Raw genomic sequence first — 19,739 nt, forward strand, 5'->3', positions numbered from 1 at the left:
TTAAACATATGACACGAGAATGACAAGCTCTTGAGAAGGACTCTATTCCTCAGTTGGATTTTCAGTCAGTGTTTCAGTGGGATTTTAAATGACATTTAATTACATCTGGAAGAGAACCCTGTAATTCTGGTTTCACTATGGCTCCCCACCCTCAGACCCTGACCATCACCATCATAGCTTCAGTCTCAACCCTCATCTTTCATGTAGTGAGGACTAAACAAAGTGACCTCATTTTTCACAGAAATCCTCACAATCAGGGAATAAAACCTGCATTTTTTTTTCTCACCAAGATAAAAGTATGAATGCAGACACATGCAAACACACACACGCACAACCTGTTTTCATTTAAGGCTGGTTAAAGACTTTGTTTGCTTGTCTTTCAAACAGAAGACTCTCTGTACTTTTTCTCCACTAGAGGCACTACTACTTCTTCCATGATACACAAACCTCTGATAGAGATTCTCTGTGCCTGCACTCAGAGGATGAAATCATGTCAGGCTTCCATCCTCCTTGTCCAGCAGATTTATCTGGTTACTAACCATCATATTATATACTTATGGTTCATTTAATTGAGATTAGATCTTTTTTTTTCTCCATCTGTGTGTGTGGTATAAAAGTGGTTTTCTTGCATGTATGCAGAGTGTGACCACAGAGTTTCCATGCTGGACTGTGATGATGTCAGCTGAAATCTCTATTAAACAAGCATACATTTTGTGTGTATAGATTTGGTCAAGTAATATTTTGTAAGTCTGCATCTGTGTGTAACAATTTAAATTTGATTTAGAAAGGAGAAGACTACCACGAGCAAAGCTCTGAGGCATGTCTGGAGAGTGACTGCTCGATCACAGTGATGCTACTGACTGTGCAGTAAATATTTAAGTAACAAATTATAGTGTAATATTAAAAAGAAAATCAGTCAGTCGTTCTGCTGTGTGGCTGTGCTCTTGAAAGTCCTCTATGTAAATGACCCCACCCTGTCTGCCACACCCAAAATATAGTTCACTCACTCTTCAGCTTTTCATTCTGTTTGTCAGCACAGTTCTGCCAAATTGCCCGTGTCCTTAGGCAATGATTTTTCCACTTACAAGGCTCAACCACTGTGTCATTCCTTCATTCAAAACCTACGAAACGTGCCGAGACCACAAAGCAGTGTGCCGCAGCTTTCACTGGAGCTTCTGTAGAACAGGAAAACTGCAAAGAATTTCTTTAAGTGCCGCCTGATGTCACCTTTATCCTACTGATTATATTTACTCAGTGTACATTTCTCCTACCTGATTATTGACTGGAGATGAAACTCACTCGACTGCCTCTCTCATTATAAGTCACTTTCTTGTAAAGCCAGAAATGTAAAATTCAAAATATTCTTGAAAATATAATAATTTTAATTTATAAATAAAGATTTTTAACTTTTTAACTCTCCAGACAGGTTACACACCCTAGACCAGCTGCTGCTCTACAGCATCGGCTCCTTCTGCTCCTCCTTTATTTCCTTCTGTGAGGAGTCACCAGGTGTGGCCTTTGAACTCCGAGCTGAGCTCATCCTCCCACCAGCGCTGCAGGTCGCATTCCTAAATGGAGGAAATGTGTGGTCTGATATCAGCAGCTCACTCTCACACTCCTCTTTTCCCAGGAATGTTCCTTGGCAACATACTGTACATGTAACAATGAGACACCAAAAGGACAAAGCCCTGCCCTCAATCACAAAGGCTGGATGACAGCGAGGTTGAACACTGGCTGTGTGCAGAACAGTGTAACCCGTGACCTCAGAGGCCACTTGGCTCTGAACAGGGGATGTAACATGCTGCAGAACATCCAGCAAATTTGCTGACATTTAAAAGATGCAGCATTTTGATGTGTTGATTGCACATCAAAATGCTGTTTTAGCTCACAACTATAGAAGCACAGCAGAATAAAACTATATGCCAGGCCTTCAGTAGAAAGTTAAAAGAAAAGTGTAAAGCAGTAGTAGTTAGTTAAGTTAAGGATCCACTGCTGATTTCTTCAATTTTACCATGCTTTGAGGTGTTTTCGGCCAAAGCCTCATCAAGGGATGTTCAATGGAAAAATGTCTGTATCACATGACAGAGGATGTAGATGCATAATATTCCATTAGTCTATTCTATTAAAAGGACATTGCAGGTTGACCTTTGCTCTCCTCAGTTCTTTTTCCCCTATATTTGTGCTTTAACTCATTCTACAGTTACAGACAAGTAAGATGCAAATTCAGTCCAAATGGCAGCAGGTTCTCCTTAAACATGACATCGCTCTGATCTGGTCCTCATCTTGTCGTCTGCTGACAAGACGGAAGAACAAACAGCCCGACTTGGTCAATGGACTCGTCTATGCATGCCAGATGAGCCTGTAATGAGTGAGCGAATTGAGTTTTCCTCCTCCAGAAGTGGAGTGGAGTACTTGTTTGTGGAACAAGGTGGGAAGAGAAGGGGAGGGGGGCGACCCCCTAAAAATATCATCCAGGAGCTGTTTTGTCCAACCTGCCCAACGGTGCATGAGTGGAGGGAATAGGAAAAGGGAGAGAGAGAAGGTAACAGAGTGGGCAGTGTCTGGGCTTGGATGGTGTGGTTGAAGAGAGAGAGAGGGGCAGAGAGGAACTGAAAGTGAGCGAGAGAGAAATCAGGCATAATTACAGGCTAACTGCAAGTCAGGACGATTTTAGCAAGGGAACTCCATGGACTGCTGAGACGAGGGGGAGGGAAGGGGGAGGCGGCCTGTGACTCAGAGAAGGGATGTTTGTTTGACTGGCCCCGTGGTTGCTTCCCAACATGGCAACCGCCTGTTCGCAGCATAGCAACCACTCCTTCCACTTCTCCGCCACAGGGAGATTCCTCAGCACAACGTATCATTTGAATTAAATGGAAACCAGATACTTGTCCTTATCATCAGTGTTACCCAGGCAACGAACGAGGCTTCCCAGGTCATTCAAATCCACAAAACCAAGAAGATGTAAATACAGATGATAGTAACCAAAGCATAACCTGAACAGAGCCATGGTACTGTGTGTGGCATCCCTAAAAAATTCCAGATCTTGCTTGGTGCCATTCAGCTACCTCTTTTGGGAATGTGTGAGGATAAGAGGTTTAATCACTGAGGAATCTTTTATTTTTATTCTTTATTTTCAAATTTGGACTGTATTCACACAAACCACTATCACTGTGTTTTTAGGATCTGGAGTGTTGAGAATAGGATGAAGACCGGTAAAGAGTACAGAGAGACCAGTTGTTCATTTTCAGGTTTAATACCTTGTTTTTTCTCCACATTCTTTAAAGTGAGAGAGACACAGAACTCTGATTATAGAACAGATTATAGTACAAGCAGTGTGACCTGCACAGCACTCTCATATTACAGGGATGCCCTTAAAAGATACTGAACATTAAATTTCATGTCTTGTGTGACACAGCTCAAATTCGGTTTGTTTCTATCAGGGTGTAAAAAGGGACCTTTGGATAAGGGGGAGTCATCAGTGAGGAGTACTGAAAAAATATAGGAGCTGAGATTTTTTTTATTTTAAGTAATCACTCAGATCCAAGGTTATACATTCCTTCCTCCAACTTTCAAGGCCTTGTTTTTACCTGTCTGGGTCTATAGGAACTATAGGATTGAAAGCTCTGTGAAATGTGTCCCTGGATCAGTGCCTCCAAGACAAATTCCTGCCCGTGGACTGATTGGACAAGAATCAAAGCAAACAGCTCAGAATGTATCTACCATCAAAAACGTGAAGTACAGAGGCGAAGTATGTGCAGACAGCCTGAGACAATGCAGCAGTGTATTTGTAAAAGTGGACTGAGCCGCATGCTCTGTCTTGAGGGGGAAACCCTGCCACAAAGTAGCATCATTAAAACCGGAGATTTCCCTCGCCGTGTGAAAAGAAAGCTTTGTGCCATTTTGAAAGCCGTCCAGCGGTGGCCATTTTGTGTGAAAGCATCATTCACATCCCAGGGTTAGATTTCTGTGGAAAACTACCGGGGAGGCACTGTGTGTGTCAGCGAGCCAACATGTCTATTGGCTCAGTTCGCCACACCCTCCATATGTGTGTCAGGTGTGGAAGCACCTCAGGAATGAGAATACCTCAGCACACTGCAGAGCAGGGAACTTTACACAGTCAGTAAAGAATGTGTTTTTATAGGTTTATCTGCAGCATTATTGATGAAGTACGACACAGTCATCCATCTGTTATCAGCAACAATTTTCACAGTTGCAACAGAAAAAGTCAGAAACTCAATAAAATACACATTTGTTAAGTTTATAAATCCTTTTAGCTGCACGAGAGAGATGTTGTTTACAAAGACAAGCAGTGAGCATCTGTAAAGGTGTATCACAAACATCACTGACCCCACTGACCCCTGTGGAGACTCTGATCCCTTCACTGTCACCATAGCACCAATGTTTGTCACAATGGCAACAGAAACACGTCGTAACTCAATACATTGCAAATGTTGAAGGAGGTGTTACTTGCACAAGCAACAGCCAAACTTACTCAGTGCAGTTTGCAGTTTTAAAGGCTTTTCTGTGCTTTTGTACTTTTAACCAAAATAGTGTCCCTGTGTGGCATGAGGCCAGTTTTTGTTTTCTGTCACTGGTCTGTAATCAGTGTGTGTGTGTGTGTGTGTGCATATTTCAGTCTTTATGTTACACCTATGTCTCTGTGGATTTCCTCCCACATTCAAAACACAAGCAGGTCAAGTGAAATGGAAATTCTAAATTGCCCATAGGTGTGAATCTGTCTGTCAGTGTGTGGGATACACACCTGCACAGGAGGTTTCCATCTTTCAGCAAATATACCCTCGAATGGGCTCCAGGCTTCCACGACCCTGAACGGTGGTGCATCTATCCAGGGAAGTTGTGTTCAGTTGTATTGAAAGCAGTTCTATTCTTTACTCTTCTTTTTTTTGTTTTTCTATTATATTCTGTAACAGCTATTGCGTCTCAAGTAAACAACCACACGCCGTGCATAAATGAGCTGAATGACAACACATCTGTCAAGATAATTATTCTGATGTGTTTGATATATTTGTTAGTTACATAGTTTCACAAATCTTGTTTTCGCCAACTAAAAGCCAAGCCCTCGCATTCCTCTGCCTGATGGAGGGTGATGGAGCATTCAGGGCTAAAAAAAGAAAGAAAAGAGCAGACATCTTTAAACAGTTATTCAGAGCTTCCAGTCAGAGCTGCTGTGGTTTGGGAAATCTGGGCCGGTGCAGACGTGCGTGTATGCGTGTGCACGTCTTGAGGAGGATGTGCTGATTCTCATGGAGCAGCTGGGTGTGTCAAACCCAGCCTGTATTTGTGTCAGGGTTGAAAGTATGAGTAAAGCATTATGGTTAGAAGAAGCAAGAACCTCCTGAGCAATGGAGCTCATATAATCTTTATTCCTGGAAAGTCATTACACACAACCATCAACCACATTATCATGTAATATAGATGTAAGACACTTGACATCATGTATGTGCCCAGATAGACCATAAACAAGGTCCATGCATCACTGGCCACTGGCTTCATTTCAAAAGATTTTCCAAATGAGACTAAAAAAACCAAGGTTAGGAGGGCACAGCAAGTGAACAACCCAAGTAAAGGTGATATATTTGGTAATTATAACGTGTTGGGCCTTTATCTCTGAAACTCTCAAGCAACATTTGTTTTTGTTTTTTACCCATGTTTGCAATTTAGCTGCAAGGAAACAGGAACACAGCCGATCAAGTAGCTCCATGGGTAACCACCATAAAACATTCTGTAGGGCAAAGAGGTAGGTTTTATCTCCATCTTCAAAGAACATCGATTACTCTGCAAACTATAATACTTTTAATTAATGTCAGTGTTCTGTTTTACCAGCCCATGTCTAACAAGACCAGTCCTGCTGTACACACAGTTCTCTGGAAAAATAAGAAAACCTGAACACCTGAACAAATACCCAAGAGCCAAGTAATGAGAGATAGGTAGTTAGATGAATAATGAATGTTTCTTAACCGTGATAGTGTGAAGTGCTGCTTTTAAGTGTTAAACACTGTAGGTAACTAGACGTGCAGCTAAAAAGCAAAAACACAAGGTTTAGTGTTTGTTTTCTCCTGTACCCAATTCATTTCCATCTTGAATGGACATGTCATGACAAATGTTTTAATAGCGTTACTGTTTACTGCCTACTAAGGAGAACTTTTGTGCCACACAAAGATGAACTATTAACACGGGAGCTTACAGTGCAGTAATAAGTAAATAACAAGTGATATGGAACAAGAGTGAAGAAACTTGGCACCATTCAAGTCCCTGGTATTGTGAAAATGAGCAGCTGCACCACCGAGTGATTTCATAACAGTTTCACCTCTGACTCAGTGTGCACAAAGGTTTGACTGTGTTGATGCTTTGTGGAGATGAAGTCGAACATTAAGAGGCCTGATGGCTTTTCTATTAGAAAACATGTCAGATCAGAGCTGGAAGCGTGATGAGATTATCTGACAAGACTGAAGCTGATAAAGATGTAGATGTAGTTGTAGATGAAGATGAAGTTCTCTGGAATGAAAGCCGACACTCTAACCTGAAGCTACCGTGTTTTTGCTTTCATGCCTAAATGCTTTTGTCCAAAACGGCAAAGTACGGTAAGGTTGCCAGTTGTTCAGTGGGTCCATCAGCTCTAGTTGACTCAACGCTAGAAACACTGTACCGGTTTGTGAATGTGCATGACCCAACAGCTGCTCTGCATACCTTCCAATGCTGTCATCCTTCACGTCCCCCTGATCTGCAAGCCACAAAATCACTTTCAAGGAGGGAGAAAAACATCAGAGTCTTCCACCTGGTTGGAGGCAACACTCATCGCTTAAGAGAGTAATTCTTTGTCTGCCATCCGTGAGAGTAAAATTACATCCTTTTGGCACAAGGCGTGAAATGTCTATCAGTCCGGGGATGACAGGTTGTTACCAAAAGATTAGAGGGGAATGAAGCGTAAATGATGTTGTTGCTATTTTCTCTTTGAGATGCGTGCTGCATTAGCGACTTAGTAGTTTCACTAAATAAGAGCATAATAACACATACAACCAATGACATGATCATTTTCCCCCGGGGTTGTCTTCTGAGTATTTACATTTCAACAAAGGAGAAAAAGCAGTGACAGGTGCATGCAGTCCGTCTGCTCAGCATGAGGTAATATTTTCCGTTTTTGGAGCAGTGAACCCTTTAGGGTGATGACAACAGAGGCAGTTTTATGGGTAATGCTCTCAGCAAAAGGGTGGCAAACTGAAATGTGATCAAAAAGCTATTCAAGTGTTTTCCCGGCCACAATAGTTTCCAGTGTGATCAAAGCAACAATGCTGGCTTTTCTATAGTGCGGTTCATCAGATGGTTGCATTCACAGCTCTACACAATAGTCGGAATGCACAACAATGTATACGGTGTCAGAGTCGATGCCTTTAGAGATAAGTTAACCCTCCATCATCCCATATGTTGAACTGCAGTTCTGCGACTGCATTGGCAGCTTGATTATAAACCCTAGCATTTTATTTTATCTCAGAAAACTGACAAACTGAGAAAGAAAACTTGTATGTTGTTTTAAACCGTGTGCAAAGTTTGTCAGATAATCAAACGTGCTTAAAAGAAACTGATTAGTTGTAGTTGCTGAACAAGCTACTGTGGCTACAGCGTTCTGAATGTTTTTGAGACAGAGTGAGTCTGAAACAGCCTAAAACAACAAAAGGGTGAAACTGAAAAGGTTCTGTGAGGATTCATAATAAATAAAACCCTGGACCTAAACCTGAAGGAGGGCTGGCACTGCAATCATCCAAGTGCGAAACTGTCCTAAACTTCACCATCCCTGGCTAAACCATTACAACAAAGTAAATCTGAACATATTAAGAGACACACGATCAAGGCATGAGATTGATGACTTGTCAGTGACACGTCTAGCCCCTGAATCAGGTTATGGCTTTCATTCCTGCTTGTCATCCTAGTTTGTGTGCCCCTGTTTTACTTTGTTGTTCTAACCTCTGTCTCGTTTCAGAATTACTTCCTGCCCTCCTGTGTTTCCCCTCCTGTTTGATTACCTGGCCCCGCCCTAATGTGTTGCACCTGTTTCCTATTGTCTCTCCACCCCCTCTTGTATTTAAGTCATGTCTTCCCCTTTGTTCTCTGCCAGTTCGTCTTCATCCTTGTGGCAAGCGTTCCAGCAGTATTTTCCTCGTGTGTTTTCTAGTGTTTTTCGACCCAGTTTTTTCCCCTTGTGTTTCTCGCCTAACGATTTGGATACCTTTGCCTTATTCTTCTGACCACCGTGTACCGACCCCTGCTTGTTAATAAACCTTCCTTTTACTCACCTGAGCCAGCATTGAGTTGTTGCATTTGAGTCCCCGGTCCGAGCCCGGCCTGATAGTCAGTTTGTGGCATAATGATGGTTATGCACAAATTTGCTGTGGTTTACTGAGGCTACAAACAATTCAGCCATTAATAAATCACAGATTACAACCAGCTCCGCGCTCACTTCCTGTGTGATGGGCACACACATGCAGGTTTATCAAAATCGAATGCAAAGGAAAACTGCTCCCATCAGTTTTTATGATGTTTGTTTTACCCTCGTTATGGCAGCAGATGGTCCCTGCGCACTTCCTACAAAACAACAGGAAATGATGTCGCCTAGAAAACTCATGAGCATCGAGGCAGCCTGTGCTGACACAGAAGCTGATAGCAGGAGATGATGCTCTTGATATGATGAACAATGATGCTGTTTTGTTAGAAATCTTTTGTCGAAAACAGGTTAATTTAAAAGTGAACTTTTGACTATATTTGATTTTCTGTACATTTCTTATATTGTTTGGAAAAGTCTAACAAATTTGGGGGTAGGCTATTTATAAAGTCTCTCACAGTTAGCACCCAATAAACTGCAACTGAGACTGAATTGGTTCCAAGAAACTAACCACCAATAGAGAGGAGTCCGTGGGGATATTTTCTGGTTCATAAACATAATAAAATGACCCTCATTTTGATAAAGAAGCACTATTCTGTGGGTCACTTTGTTCCAAGTGGTTCCAGCTCTTAACTGCCCTGTTACCTCTGATCCCTCTGTCTTGATATATGCAAATAACAGGTGAGGCAAAGGTGAAGAATGCCATGACACTGAGAGGTGACACTGACAAAGTTTATGTATGGAGTCCAACATTTTGTGAGACAGATCTGGGGCTATTTTGGAAAATGGTTCGAGGGGCTTTTGAGCTTGTTGTGAAATTTTTCCACCGCTCAGAACAAATGTGACAGTCAGTGCTTCAGTATGTCGGGGCCTGTCGGGACATTCCTCCCTCCGAAACCTTCATCCTCCTTTCTCCCCCTCTCATATCTCCATCCATCCATCCACCACATCTGAGAGCTGAGCAGGAAGAGCAGTGAGGAGACATCTGGATCTGGCCACCTTGGCAGTTACTGAAGCCTCTAAACATTTTTTTGTGTTCACCTGAGTTTTTATACCTTATTACATTTATCTCTCTAAATCTCGTGTCATCATAAGTTGCACGGGCAACTTCAGGAGCGAACTGGAAAATTCAAGAGCGTGTAAAGGCAATGTTGACTAACAGTAATAAATCCTGAGTTTTGTTCATGATAGAGATCTATGTAACATGACCCAAAAACCTGTTTTCCATTACCCTGCTGTTGTTTAGCTGGTGGATAGCTAGAAGCATCACTATATGAACAGTGAGTCATAGAGAAATGCAAGTTCAGACTCCTGATCTTTGAATAATTTAACTGGTTTTAAATTTTATATTGAGAGTAGTTAACTGCTGCTCTGTATGGAAGTGACAGTGTCTGGATTTTATTGAGCAACTCAGTCACATTTCAACATGAACGCACAGCAGTGTTGCATTATATATCTTATGAAATGTTATGCTGATTTGATTCAAGCAGGTTATTACGACCCATATGTGCATTTTATTGCTACACAACCTCTTGCAGCCCAAAGTTAGGTGATGTACTATATAGAGCGACAAAATTCACAATACTTGTATCGTCTGTTTTTGTGTATTAAAATATGAAGAGTAGCAAAGCAAAGTAAATGGTTCACATAGATCTCATAAATTCTTCTCATCCTCAGAGTTGTTTTCTAGCACATTCAGTATTTATGTCTCTCATGAAAGCTCAGCGTCTTTCTCACATGACCTTGCCGTGGGTGATGATGGGCGTGACACTGCATTTGCGGCTGTAAACAGTGACGGCGTGAACAATAATCTTGGGCTTAATGAAGACACTCAGCTTGACAGGTTTACGATTTTACTTATTGCTTTTTAACTTGCCAGAAAAAAAACAGGGGAGTAGATGGAAGGTGAAACTAAATTTATTGGTTTTGTTTTTTGGGGTTTTTTTTTTCTTCAGCAGTAAGAAACAGACCTCATATTCTATTTCTGCCTGTGGAGATGTAACAGGCCTGTGCATGTTAGTCCACTTCCTTGATGCATATGTGCACATTTTTCCATGTGTGCGCTTTCATTTCATTTCATTTTATTTATCACAGCTGTCCTGCTTCTTCTGCTGTTCAGATTAGATTTAAGTCAGGTGCCTGTGATTCGATTTTAATGGTAAAATACACATCTCTGTGGCGAACTGACACATATGTGGCCTTGGTTTGATTTAGCTTTGGTCATTTTCTTTATTTAACAGATCTAATTCTTTACCAGCTGCTCTGTTCCAGAAAGCAACTTTCATTATTACTGGAAGGAATTTTGAATGAGTCACTCAGAAACACGGCAGCATCAGAGAGAAAATGACCCTTGAATATGCCAGACGCCACGCTGGTTCGCCCCATCTCCTCTTGCCCAGAAGCCAAAAGCATTTTAGGGGTTGATCTGGCACAGTCAACCTGAAGGTACAGGACAGTCAGCAACTCCAACAGACACCTGTATCCGTGTATCAGCCCAGAAGAGGCTGCACTGACAGATATAAATACACACATAGTGCTCACACAAACAGAATCATGCCAGAATTTACATCAAACAGACAACATCATACAAACACTAAAGATTAAGATAAATATACTGCAGAACACATAGACCGTGTGTGTGTGTGTGTGTGTGCTCCCACACAAATATAGACATGCACACACACATGTATTTATACATAGACCTTCACACAAGTTTTGTTTTACATGTTCTCATCTGTATTTTCAACCTTTGCTGCTCTATAAGACAAACCTGTTCAGGTAAACAAAAGCTTCCCAAATAAATCAGAAATGACAGGCTGTATATTTATTTTTCACGGTGGTGGGAATTTTTGGGTTCACGTTCATGATGGTCTGGGTCTCATTTATCATACGTTTTCACACGCAACGCTTCTGGTTTGGCTCAAATCTGAGCCAAATCCATGATTTATTGCAGACAAAATTATCTTGGTACAAATATTTACAGTGATTTAAGTTGATTTTCTACAATAAATCAAAGTGTAGAAATGATTTCCATCTTTAACTGATGAATAAATGCTTTAGATAAGAGTTAATACTAACAAAAATGTGTCCTTAGATGCGATCTACTGTTCTCTGTGGTGGAATTCCCTGTATTATGTTTTGTGCTGTTCTTATTTTTGTTTGTTTTCATTCTTTTGAGACCATTGTACGATGGAATCTGAGATTGAGTCAGAGCACTTTTAATAAATTTGAGCGTTGGAATGTAAAAACAAGTACCGAGACAGAGAGTGAAGGAAAGTTTGGGTGTTTCCCTTTAAACACACTTACAGCACACACACCTGCACACACACACACACATCTACACACAGGCACACATACATATACTGTAAATACAGTACATGTGTCCATACTTGCATGCATACATGTACACAAGCACATACAGTATTCACGCAAGTAAAGGCACACACACACACACACACACACCTCTCCCCTCACTGTCCTTCAGGTGCTTCAGGTCCTTCAGACCACAGAGCTGAGGGTCCTTTGGGTGTAACAGGAAATCCCAGTGCTCTGCGGGTGTACTGATATCATTGTTCCCCCTGGAAACTCCTGGACAAATACGCATTTATTCCTTATGAAGTCAGAGGAAGTGTTCCACGCCATTCCACATCAGCACGAAGGTCCTCGAGGGAACGCTGGCCGGGACGTCCTGGAATGCTGTTTGATGAATTCATTAAATATCAACCTGCAGGGTCAAGGGGCTCAGAAGGTCAGCTGGTGATACCTCCACACCAGTACTAGCACATTGAAACTGCTTATAACTGAAACAGAGCAATAGGGGAATAAAATTACGGAGTTTAAGAAACTCAACTGAAAGTTTGTTTACTGATCACAAGCTTTCAAGGTCAAGTTCAAGTTTACTTGAACTTGAGCTTTCTGACTGAGGACTGGTCTTACTGCTCAGTGCAACCTCCTTACTGTTCCACTGAGTCTTGAAATTAAACCTTCAAGAGGGAATTTCCATGTGCAGACTTCAGTCAAAATTCATCAGTAGCTGGCTCAATAAAGGTACTTTATGGTCCATGGGTTTGTATAGGTCATTCTGTGTTTTTGCATGGTTGTGAGTATGTTTCACAGAATGTGTGATGCCAAAAGTGCGTTTCCAAATTTCAAGAAAACCATGAAGAGAAGACAGATATAGGTCTTTAAGGTTTGCTCGCAGTGATGGATACATCAGATGGTCATTTGGTCCATGACAATAACACAACACATCCACAGTGAGTTAACAAAGAGTCTGAGTATAGACAGTGATACTATTTTGATTTTATCTCCTACTATTTCACCAACAGGACAGATTAATTGGGAAATACTGATTTAATCTTATTGGTTTTCATTCATCTCAATCTGCCGTTAATCATGACACCATGATGGACAGTCATTGACCAGTGAAATCCCCGAGCTCACAATATAATGTATCTTTGTGGGAACTAATCATCTGGTAAGAACATCAAACAGCCACTATCCAAAATCATTACGCCCCAAATTTCATGGTAATCTGGCCAATATCTGATGAAATGACAGACTGACTGACTGACATCTGCATCCTCACTGGATTCTGCTGCTGGCTGCGTAAATCTCTGTGTAGTCTCATCACATCACTGGCATCCAAACTGTAACACAAACCAAAGTCAATGACTTCCTCTGCTGCTCTCTCTTTCACATACTCACATACTCTCATGTCAACACTGCCCCCCCCCCACCCCACCCCACCGCTGAATGCTTGTCTGTCAGAATCGCCCTCTGTGTGTTAATCCAGGAGGATTGTGGTGTTGTATTGTCACCGTGCTCGGGGCCAGGGATCACTCTGATTGCTCTGAATGCCCAGTATCCCTCTGTCCTCCCTGCTGTGTTTCTGCTTTGCTGTCACTCACTGTTGTGGCCCACTTTTATTACTCTCTCTGTGTTATTTCCAGGCCCCCGTGTCTCAACAAAAGACGGTTTTGTTTACAGGTTACAGGTTGTCAATAGGCAGGATGCTGGACCTTCTGCATTAACAAATGAGATGCAAAGTGTGGGACTGCAGTCAGATTGGCCTTTTAGTAAGACAAACATTTTGAAGGAGATAAAAATTTCCATTTTACTGGTTGAGTTAAACTTCAACCAAAGAACATCTGACCATATGGTTTTGTAATAACAGAGTGAAGAACAGTAGGAAAGACAAAAGGCTGATGATGCAGCCTTTGAATTCTTGTGATCTGGCCGGTTAGCTTAGCTTTGTAGCTTCTCTGTCAATCCAAGTTCAAAGAAGTCAAACTTTTTCCTTTGCTCCACTTGTTTGGTGGATTAATGCAAATAAATAAAAATGTCACTGCAGTCCATGTTCATTGTGGCTTGGACGTTAAAAACCTGCCCTCTTAAAAACCATTCGCTCTGCCTCTGTTTGCTCATCACTGTGGGCATGTTAATGCTGGCAGCCATGTCAAGTAAAGCCTGCATGTTAGCAGTAACATGTGTTAGTAAGCAACCTACGGTACCACTTCTTCAGAAACAATTTACATGACTTTGTACCAGGTAAAACTTCATATTGTTTGTAACTTTGAGATGCACAAAAGATGAATGCCTGAAACTACAAAACCGATCTTCTCCAGAGACAAAATGTCCCCGGGCTCACCACTGCTGTGTTCAGTTGACCCTTTGCTCACTTATAATTATTACCACTGCAGGAGGTCGCCTAACAATGAAACATGACTATGGCTCATAATGAGCTCCTTGAACATGCAAGGTCATGTTTTTTTAGGGAAAGACAGCCTTCTTTTTCTTTGTCAGCATTTTTGGTAAATCACTTTGCAGCTTCTATGCAAATTTTGTCAGTTGCATAAAGTTGAATCAAAGTCAAATTTCAAACCCTCCCTTTAACAATAACACACATTAATCTTGCATTTAATTCCCAAACTGTCTTGGGAAGAGATTCACTTTTGTCCAGTGATAAATAGATGTGGTCCTGTCTATTGCTCTCAAGTTGGAGGATGGAATGGAGGACTGAACTAGTTTCTGAGGATTTTCTTAACCTGTAAAGAATGTATGCACACACAAGGCCTACATTCACATGCATTTACAATAAATACACTGTCACAATAAGGTCGAATTCATCACATAATTTTACACATATACAAACAAACTTACTCACATAAAACAGATTTTAAGAAAAAAAAAAAGCTGAAAACCACCACACACATGAAAACATGCAGTTAGAGTATGACTTCATAACCACATTACTATACACTAAAATTATATCCCTACAATTTTCCTCTTGGGAAATCAGTATCAGTATCTATAAATCTGTTTATATGTATGATTTACCATGTTTACAAACATCAGAAATGTAGATGTTGCTGAGGGTTCGTGGGTTCAGGTCAAGCCTCTGTCCTCAGAAACAAATTCATGTGAAACATCAGCTTCCTGTTGGGGTTCCTGTTTAGACATCTGAAGACCTGCTGTTATTCTAACAATGTTGGCAGGTCGGTGTGTTCAGAGCAGGGAACAGCCAGAGAGCAATAAATCCAGGCAGACCAAAGAGCAAATTTGTGGTAAATCAACTCAACAGGTGAAAAAGTGTGTTCAGCTACAGCAACAATAATAACCAGGCTTTTATAGTTACAAAGTGTTGTGAAAATAAACATGTGGCTGTTTCTTTCCAAAACACAAGGCCTGAGGGAAAATTGTTCTCTGGTGTTTTCTGCACCATAATTCAAAAGTACAGGTGGTTACATTTTCCAAAACATCACTATTTAAGTTAGAAAAAAAATGCCTTAACTTGAATAACCACTTCTCAAAAAGATTAGTCTTTCAGTTGTAAGCAGAAAAATGGCCTGCAGTGTTACTAATCACACTTCATCACATGGCTGTAGAAGGGCTGGTGTGTTCAACTGGCATGAAACCCTGAGGGCTCTTGGGTGTCCATGGCTCATGACTGGAGGCCAGTACATTGCACAGTAGTGTCAGTCATCGCTGAGCTCTTGGAATGGTCTGGGGAAGTGACTTTGAGCTTGTTGTGTCTCCTCGGTCCCACGCTGCGCTGCTTTCCATACGGGGCGGGGTGCCGCTCAATCCGGCGCAGAGCGCAGAGCGCACCGTCACCAGCTGCTCTCCCCTCATCGTCTGCCCGTCTGGCTGGACAACATGGGTCTGGAGAAGGAGAAATCGGACACCAGTATAATTATGGACGAAGATGAGTTCAACAGATCGATAGAGCCCATTCTGCCGAAGAAGGGGAAGGTGTATACAGCGGCACCGGACCGAGATCCAAACGATATCAACGCACACTTGAAGGTACATGACTGTGCGGAACAACTCTTTGAAAGTGAAACTACACAAATCGGCGGCTGTCAAGATTAATTATCAGCGGTTAAAACCAATGTAACCTTATTGTTTTCATGAACTCAAAGATTGGTAATCCGCAGCGTGAATACCTGGAAGTCGCTGCCTGCGCGTCAATCCATCATCTCCAGGCACCTTCCTGCCAGAGTTCCATGTGTGTTTAAGTATTTTAAGCGTAATCTGTCCCCAATCCTGTGTGATCTGACAGGTTGGCTTTGAAGATGTTATCGCGGAGCCCATCTCCACACACAGCTTCGACAGAGTGTGGATAGGAAGCCACGCCGCGTTTGAGCTGGTCAAATTCATCTTTTACCGCCTGCTGACCACGCTGCTGGCCGTGCCCATGGCTTTCATCCTCGGACTGGTCTTCGGGGTGCTCAGCTGCATCCACATCTGGTAGGAAGAGGTTCCTCTCAACGTGCAGCTCTCGGTTTGGTGCAGTTTGAGGTCTGGCTTATCTGGCACTCTGCCAAATGTTACCTTTACATGAAATAATGCTGTTCTTTCAGAAAACAGCATTCAAATATCACGTTATGTTGCTATAGGAGCATCACAGTGATGCCATGGGACACAAAATACTCTGTGGTAAAGATGACCATTAAAAGGAAAGAGATTATAAGTCCCAACAAACATATTATGCAGTAGTATAAGTATTTTAGTGATACTAAAAGATGTGAAGCACCGGAAAAAGTATAAGAAATAACATGATAGAACTTGTAGTAAGTGCACAATATAACATAGAAATAAACAAATACACAATATAAAGGATTATTTTGATATTAAATGTTGTAAAACACCATTAAAGTGTGATAATATGATTTAAAACCATGCAGTCAGTTTAAATCCCTTTGGGAACATTACAGGAACATTATCTGACATTCTCTCAAGTTCCACTGCTGTTTGCCAGCATACTTGCTCTGGCTCTTTAGGCAAACATTGACACAAGCTATTTTTACGGTCAATGTCACATGTAATATAACATTGAAATATTTTGTTTTTATACGTTTATTTGGATAATCATGTCATGCTTATGTCGACTAAATGCGCTTGCAGTGAGTTGAACCAGGTGCTTCCAGGTTTTTCGGAGCAAGTCATGCAGTATGTGCACATACGTTCCCAACCACAACCCAAAGAGTCCACTTATTAACACTTGATGAAACAACATTTTATGGCCTGGAGTAAGCGCTCTATGGAAAGTTGGGAGGAATGTTAAGTTGCAGTAGTGGAAAAAAAGTAGTGGAAAAAAAAAAAAAAAAAAACGCCCCATGGCCTTTGCCAGGTCCCTGGCACTCTAGTAACAACTGAAGCCTATTTTCAAACCAGAGTGGGACATTCTTCAGATGCAGCTCGAGCACTGCAGAGTTGCTTTCGCATGACCTTTCACTGAGGTGAGGTCACAGGCGTGAGATGGCTTCTTCGGCCACAGTGTTTGAAGGAGGAAGCCACCTCAGGTATTCATCAATTGAGGACTGAGTGGTGACAATGAGCTGCTCAATACATCTGGAATGTCAGGAAGCAAGATCACACAGAGGGGTGCAGCTTCAAAGGAGGACGCAGCTTTCACAACACGCCCTCTCATTTTATGTAACACGCCAGAGAGAAAGGGACAAGCTGACGATATGGCACAGTTACTTTTATTCATTTACAGCATGGCTAAAGAAAAATGTGCCAAATGTGTGTTGAAACATCACATAAGACCATCTAACTGATGGGAAAATGCTTTTTTAGAATTAGTCCACATGCATCCAAAAATTAAATATTCAAATTTAGATTTTACCGTTATTAATAAGATTATAATTTGCAACGTTTTTTCTAAGAACTAAATTCTAAGAACTAAGTTGTGAAGACAAAGTGTTTTAAGCCATTTTTTAACAACACACATGATGATTAAGGATAGAAAAGACCTACTCTTTAATGACTCCAAATTGGATGAACTTGGATGGTACTAAATAAAAGCCTGTAAATCTGAGCCTCAGCCTTCTCCTCCTGCTTGGTGTGACTTTAATAAACTACCCAGAAAATTAAAGGTTTTATAGTGACAATCAGACAGTCCTCAAGCTCGCGGGGCTCAGACTGATTAAGACACCTGGGCACTGAAACAGGAAAAATAAGAAGACTGCAGCAAACTTTTTCACTGTGGTTCAGAGTGAAATAAACAAACCATCTGTCATCAATACATTTCTTAAATTTCGAGAAGCCAACAGTCACCTGAGCTTTCTGACAGCATTGTTTCTTTGCATCTCTTCCTAAGTGACCTTTTGACCTTGTCCTTGCAGGTTGGTGATGCCTGTGATCCAGAGCTGCATGATGCTCTTACCGTCTGTCCAGGTCGTGTGGAGGAGTCTGACGGACATGTTCATAACACCGCTGTTCCACAGCATGGGAAAGAGCCTGTCCTCTATTCAAGTTAAAACCACAGAGAACTGATGTAGACACCTCTCTGTCCCCTGAAGAGACAGAAATGTAGAGCCAACTGGAGTCCCTGGCAAAAAAGAGTGGTGATGATGATGCTAGTGGAATACGTACATGAGTCCTTATAAAGTCAAATCTGAAATCCCAAATAATCCCGTAAACGACAACTGTAAATTAAAATTGTTTCAGAATATGGCCACAAGGGTCTAGTTTGTCAAACATCTTCAGTAGACAGAGAAAAACACATCTGGGTTACATATAACCACACCGAAACAGCTCTTGTTGTCAACATCATTTCACTGACTTTATTTCAACATGACTTTTCATACTGAAGACGTCATTTAACAGTTGTTTGTAACCTAGATGCTACAGAATCTCCCCTTTTTAACCACATTCATCCAGGTCTGAGTCTGGATACCAAGATTTCATCTGACCTGCAAATGAAGAAATGCATGCCTGCCCCGTGTGTCACTACAGGGACATAAGTGATTACAACAAACATTTTTAGTGTTTGAGACTTTATAAGGAGCTCATGTGCACCACCCAAAATGGAGTTGTTTTGCTGATTGTGACCAAAAGAAATTCTTGTCATTCCATTACTTTGTGGCTGAGAGAGATGTGGAATCAGCTGGAGGAGTGTAATACTATTGTTAAGGCAAACATACTGCTGACGTGCTAAGAGATGTAATATTTCTGCTTTTTTATATATTGTATATATTGCAAAGAATTCAGCTGGACGTTGAATATTATGAACTGAATCAGAGTAGACAGTCAGTGAGAGACAGGTTTATTTGAATATTAAATGCTAAGATGCAGCTTGTTGCACATTTGCAGGGTTATTTTTACCTGCTGTGTTGATCTCACGGTGCATTGGCAATAGCATTGGACATTTGCTTTCCCATAGAGTTGTTTAACATGTTACTGAACTATGTAAAAAAAAAAAAAACAGCATTGGATATCTTCGGAGAGGTAGCTTTCTAATTAATTATTTATGCAGCGACCACTTGTTGACTGGCAAACACTGACATCAGGCAGTATCTGACTGTGTGATGCAGATGTACCACATTTCGTACTGTGTTTGGTTGAAGCTTCGACTGAACTGAGACTCCGGTACATGCATATTTAATTTAGACGTTCTTGTTATTTGCTGCAGTGCTGCGAGTTAAAGGGCTGGATATTGGAATACTTCTACAGACAGAATGAATCAGACAGCAACACGGTTTTTTCCCTTTTTTGCTGTGGATCTGATAAAGTTTTAGGTACAAGCCTGCACAGTTCACCTCTTGCTATCAGCTGTAAACCCTGAAATTTAGAAGGTGATACGGAGAGAATCAGTATAACAGTTACAGCGCTGAGTGTCAGGTGTGTGTTTATACTGATTTGTCCTTTCAAGTGAGATTTCAGCTTTTCCAAGGGCAAACCCACCTCCGATAGACACATACTGAATTTTCTAATACAATGTACTGTATCTGTGTTTAATCATTGGAACCAGTGTCTATTTTTCATGTGATTAGTGTGGGATTTTTTTTTTTTTTTTTGACAATTCGGACTTGTTACTCCACATTGCATCACAAGC

The 19,739-nt window shown here is 41.3% G+C and overlaps 1 protein-coding gene across 1 annotated transcript; it reads left to right on the top strand.

Moving 5' to 3' along the window:
- The first annotated feature begins 15,376 nt into the window (after positions 1 to 15,376).
- On the top strand, positions 15,377 to 19,139 carry cav2 (caveolin 2). Its single transcript, XM_041039086.1, has 3 exons — positions 15,377 to 15,703; positions 15,960 to 16,147; positions 18,028 to 19,139. The coding sequence occupies exons 1-3, from the start codon at positions 15,554 to 15,556 to the stop codon at positions 18,176 to 18,178; spliced, it is 489 nt and encodes a 162-aa protein (XP_040895020.1). The 5' UTR covers positions 15,377 to 15,553; the 3' UTR covers positions 18,179 to 19,139.
- Positions 19,140 to 19,739: the final 600 nt, after the last annotated feature.

This window comes from Toxotes jaculatrix, chromosome 5 (assembly GCF_017976425.1).
Source record: "Toxotes jaculatrix isolate fToxJac2 chromosome 5, fToxJac2.pri, whole genome shotgun sequence".
NCBI lineage: Eukaryota > Metazoa > Chordata > Actinopteri > Toxotidae > Toxotes > Toxotes jaculatrix.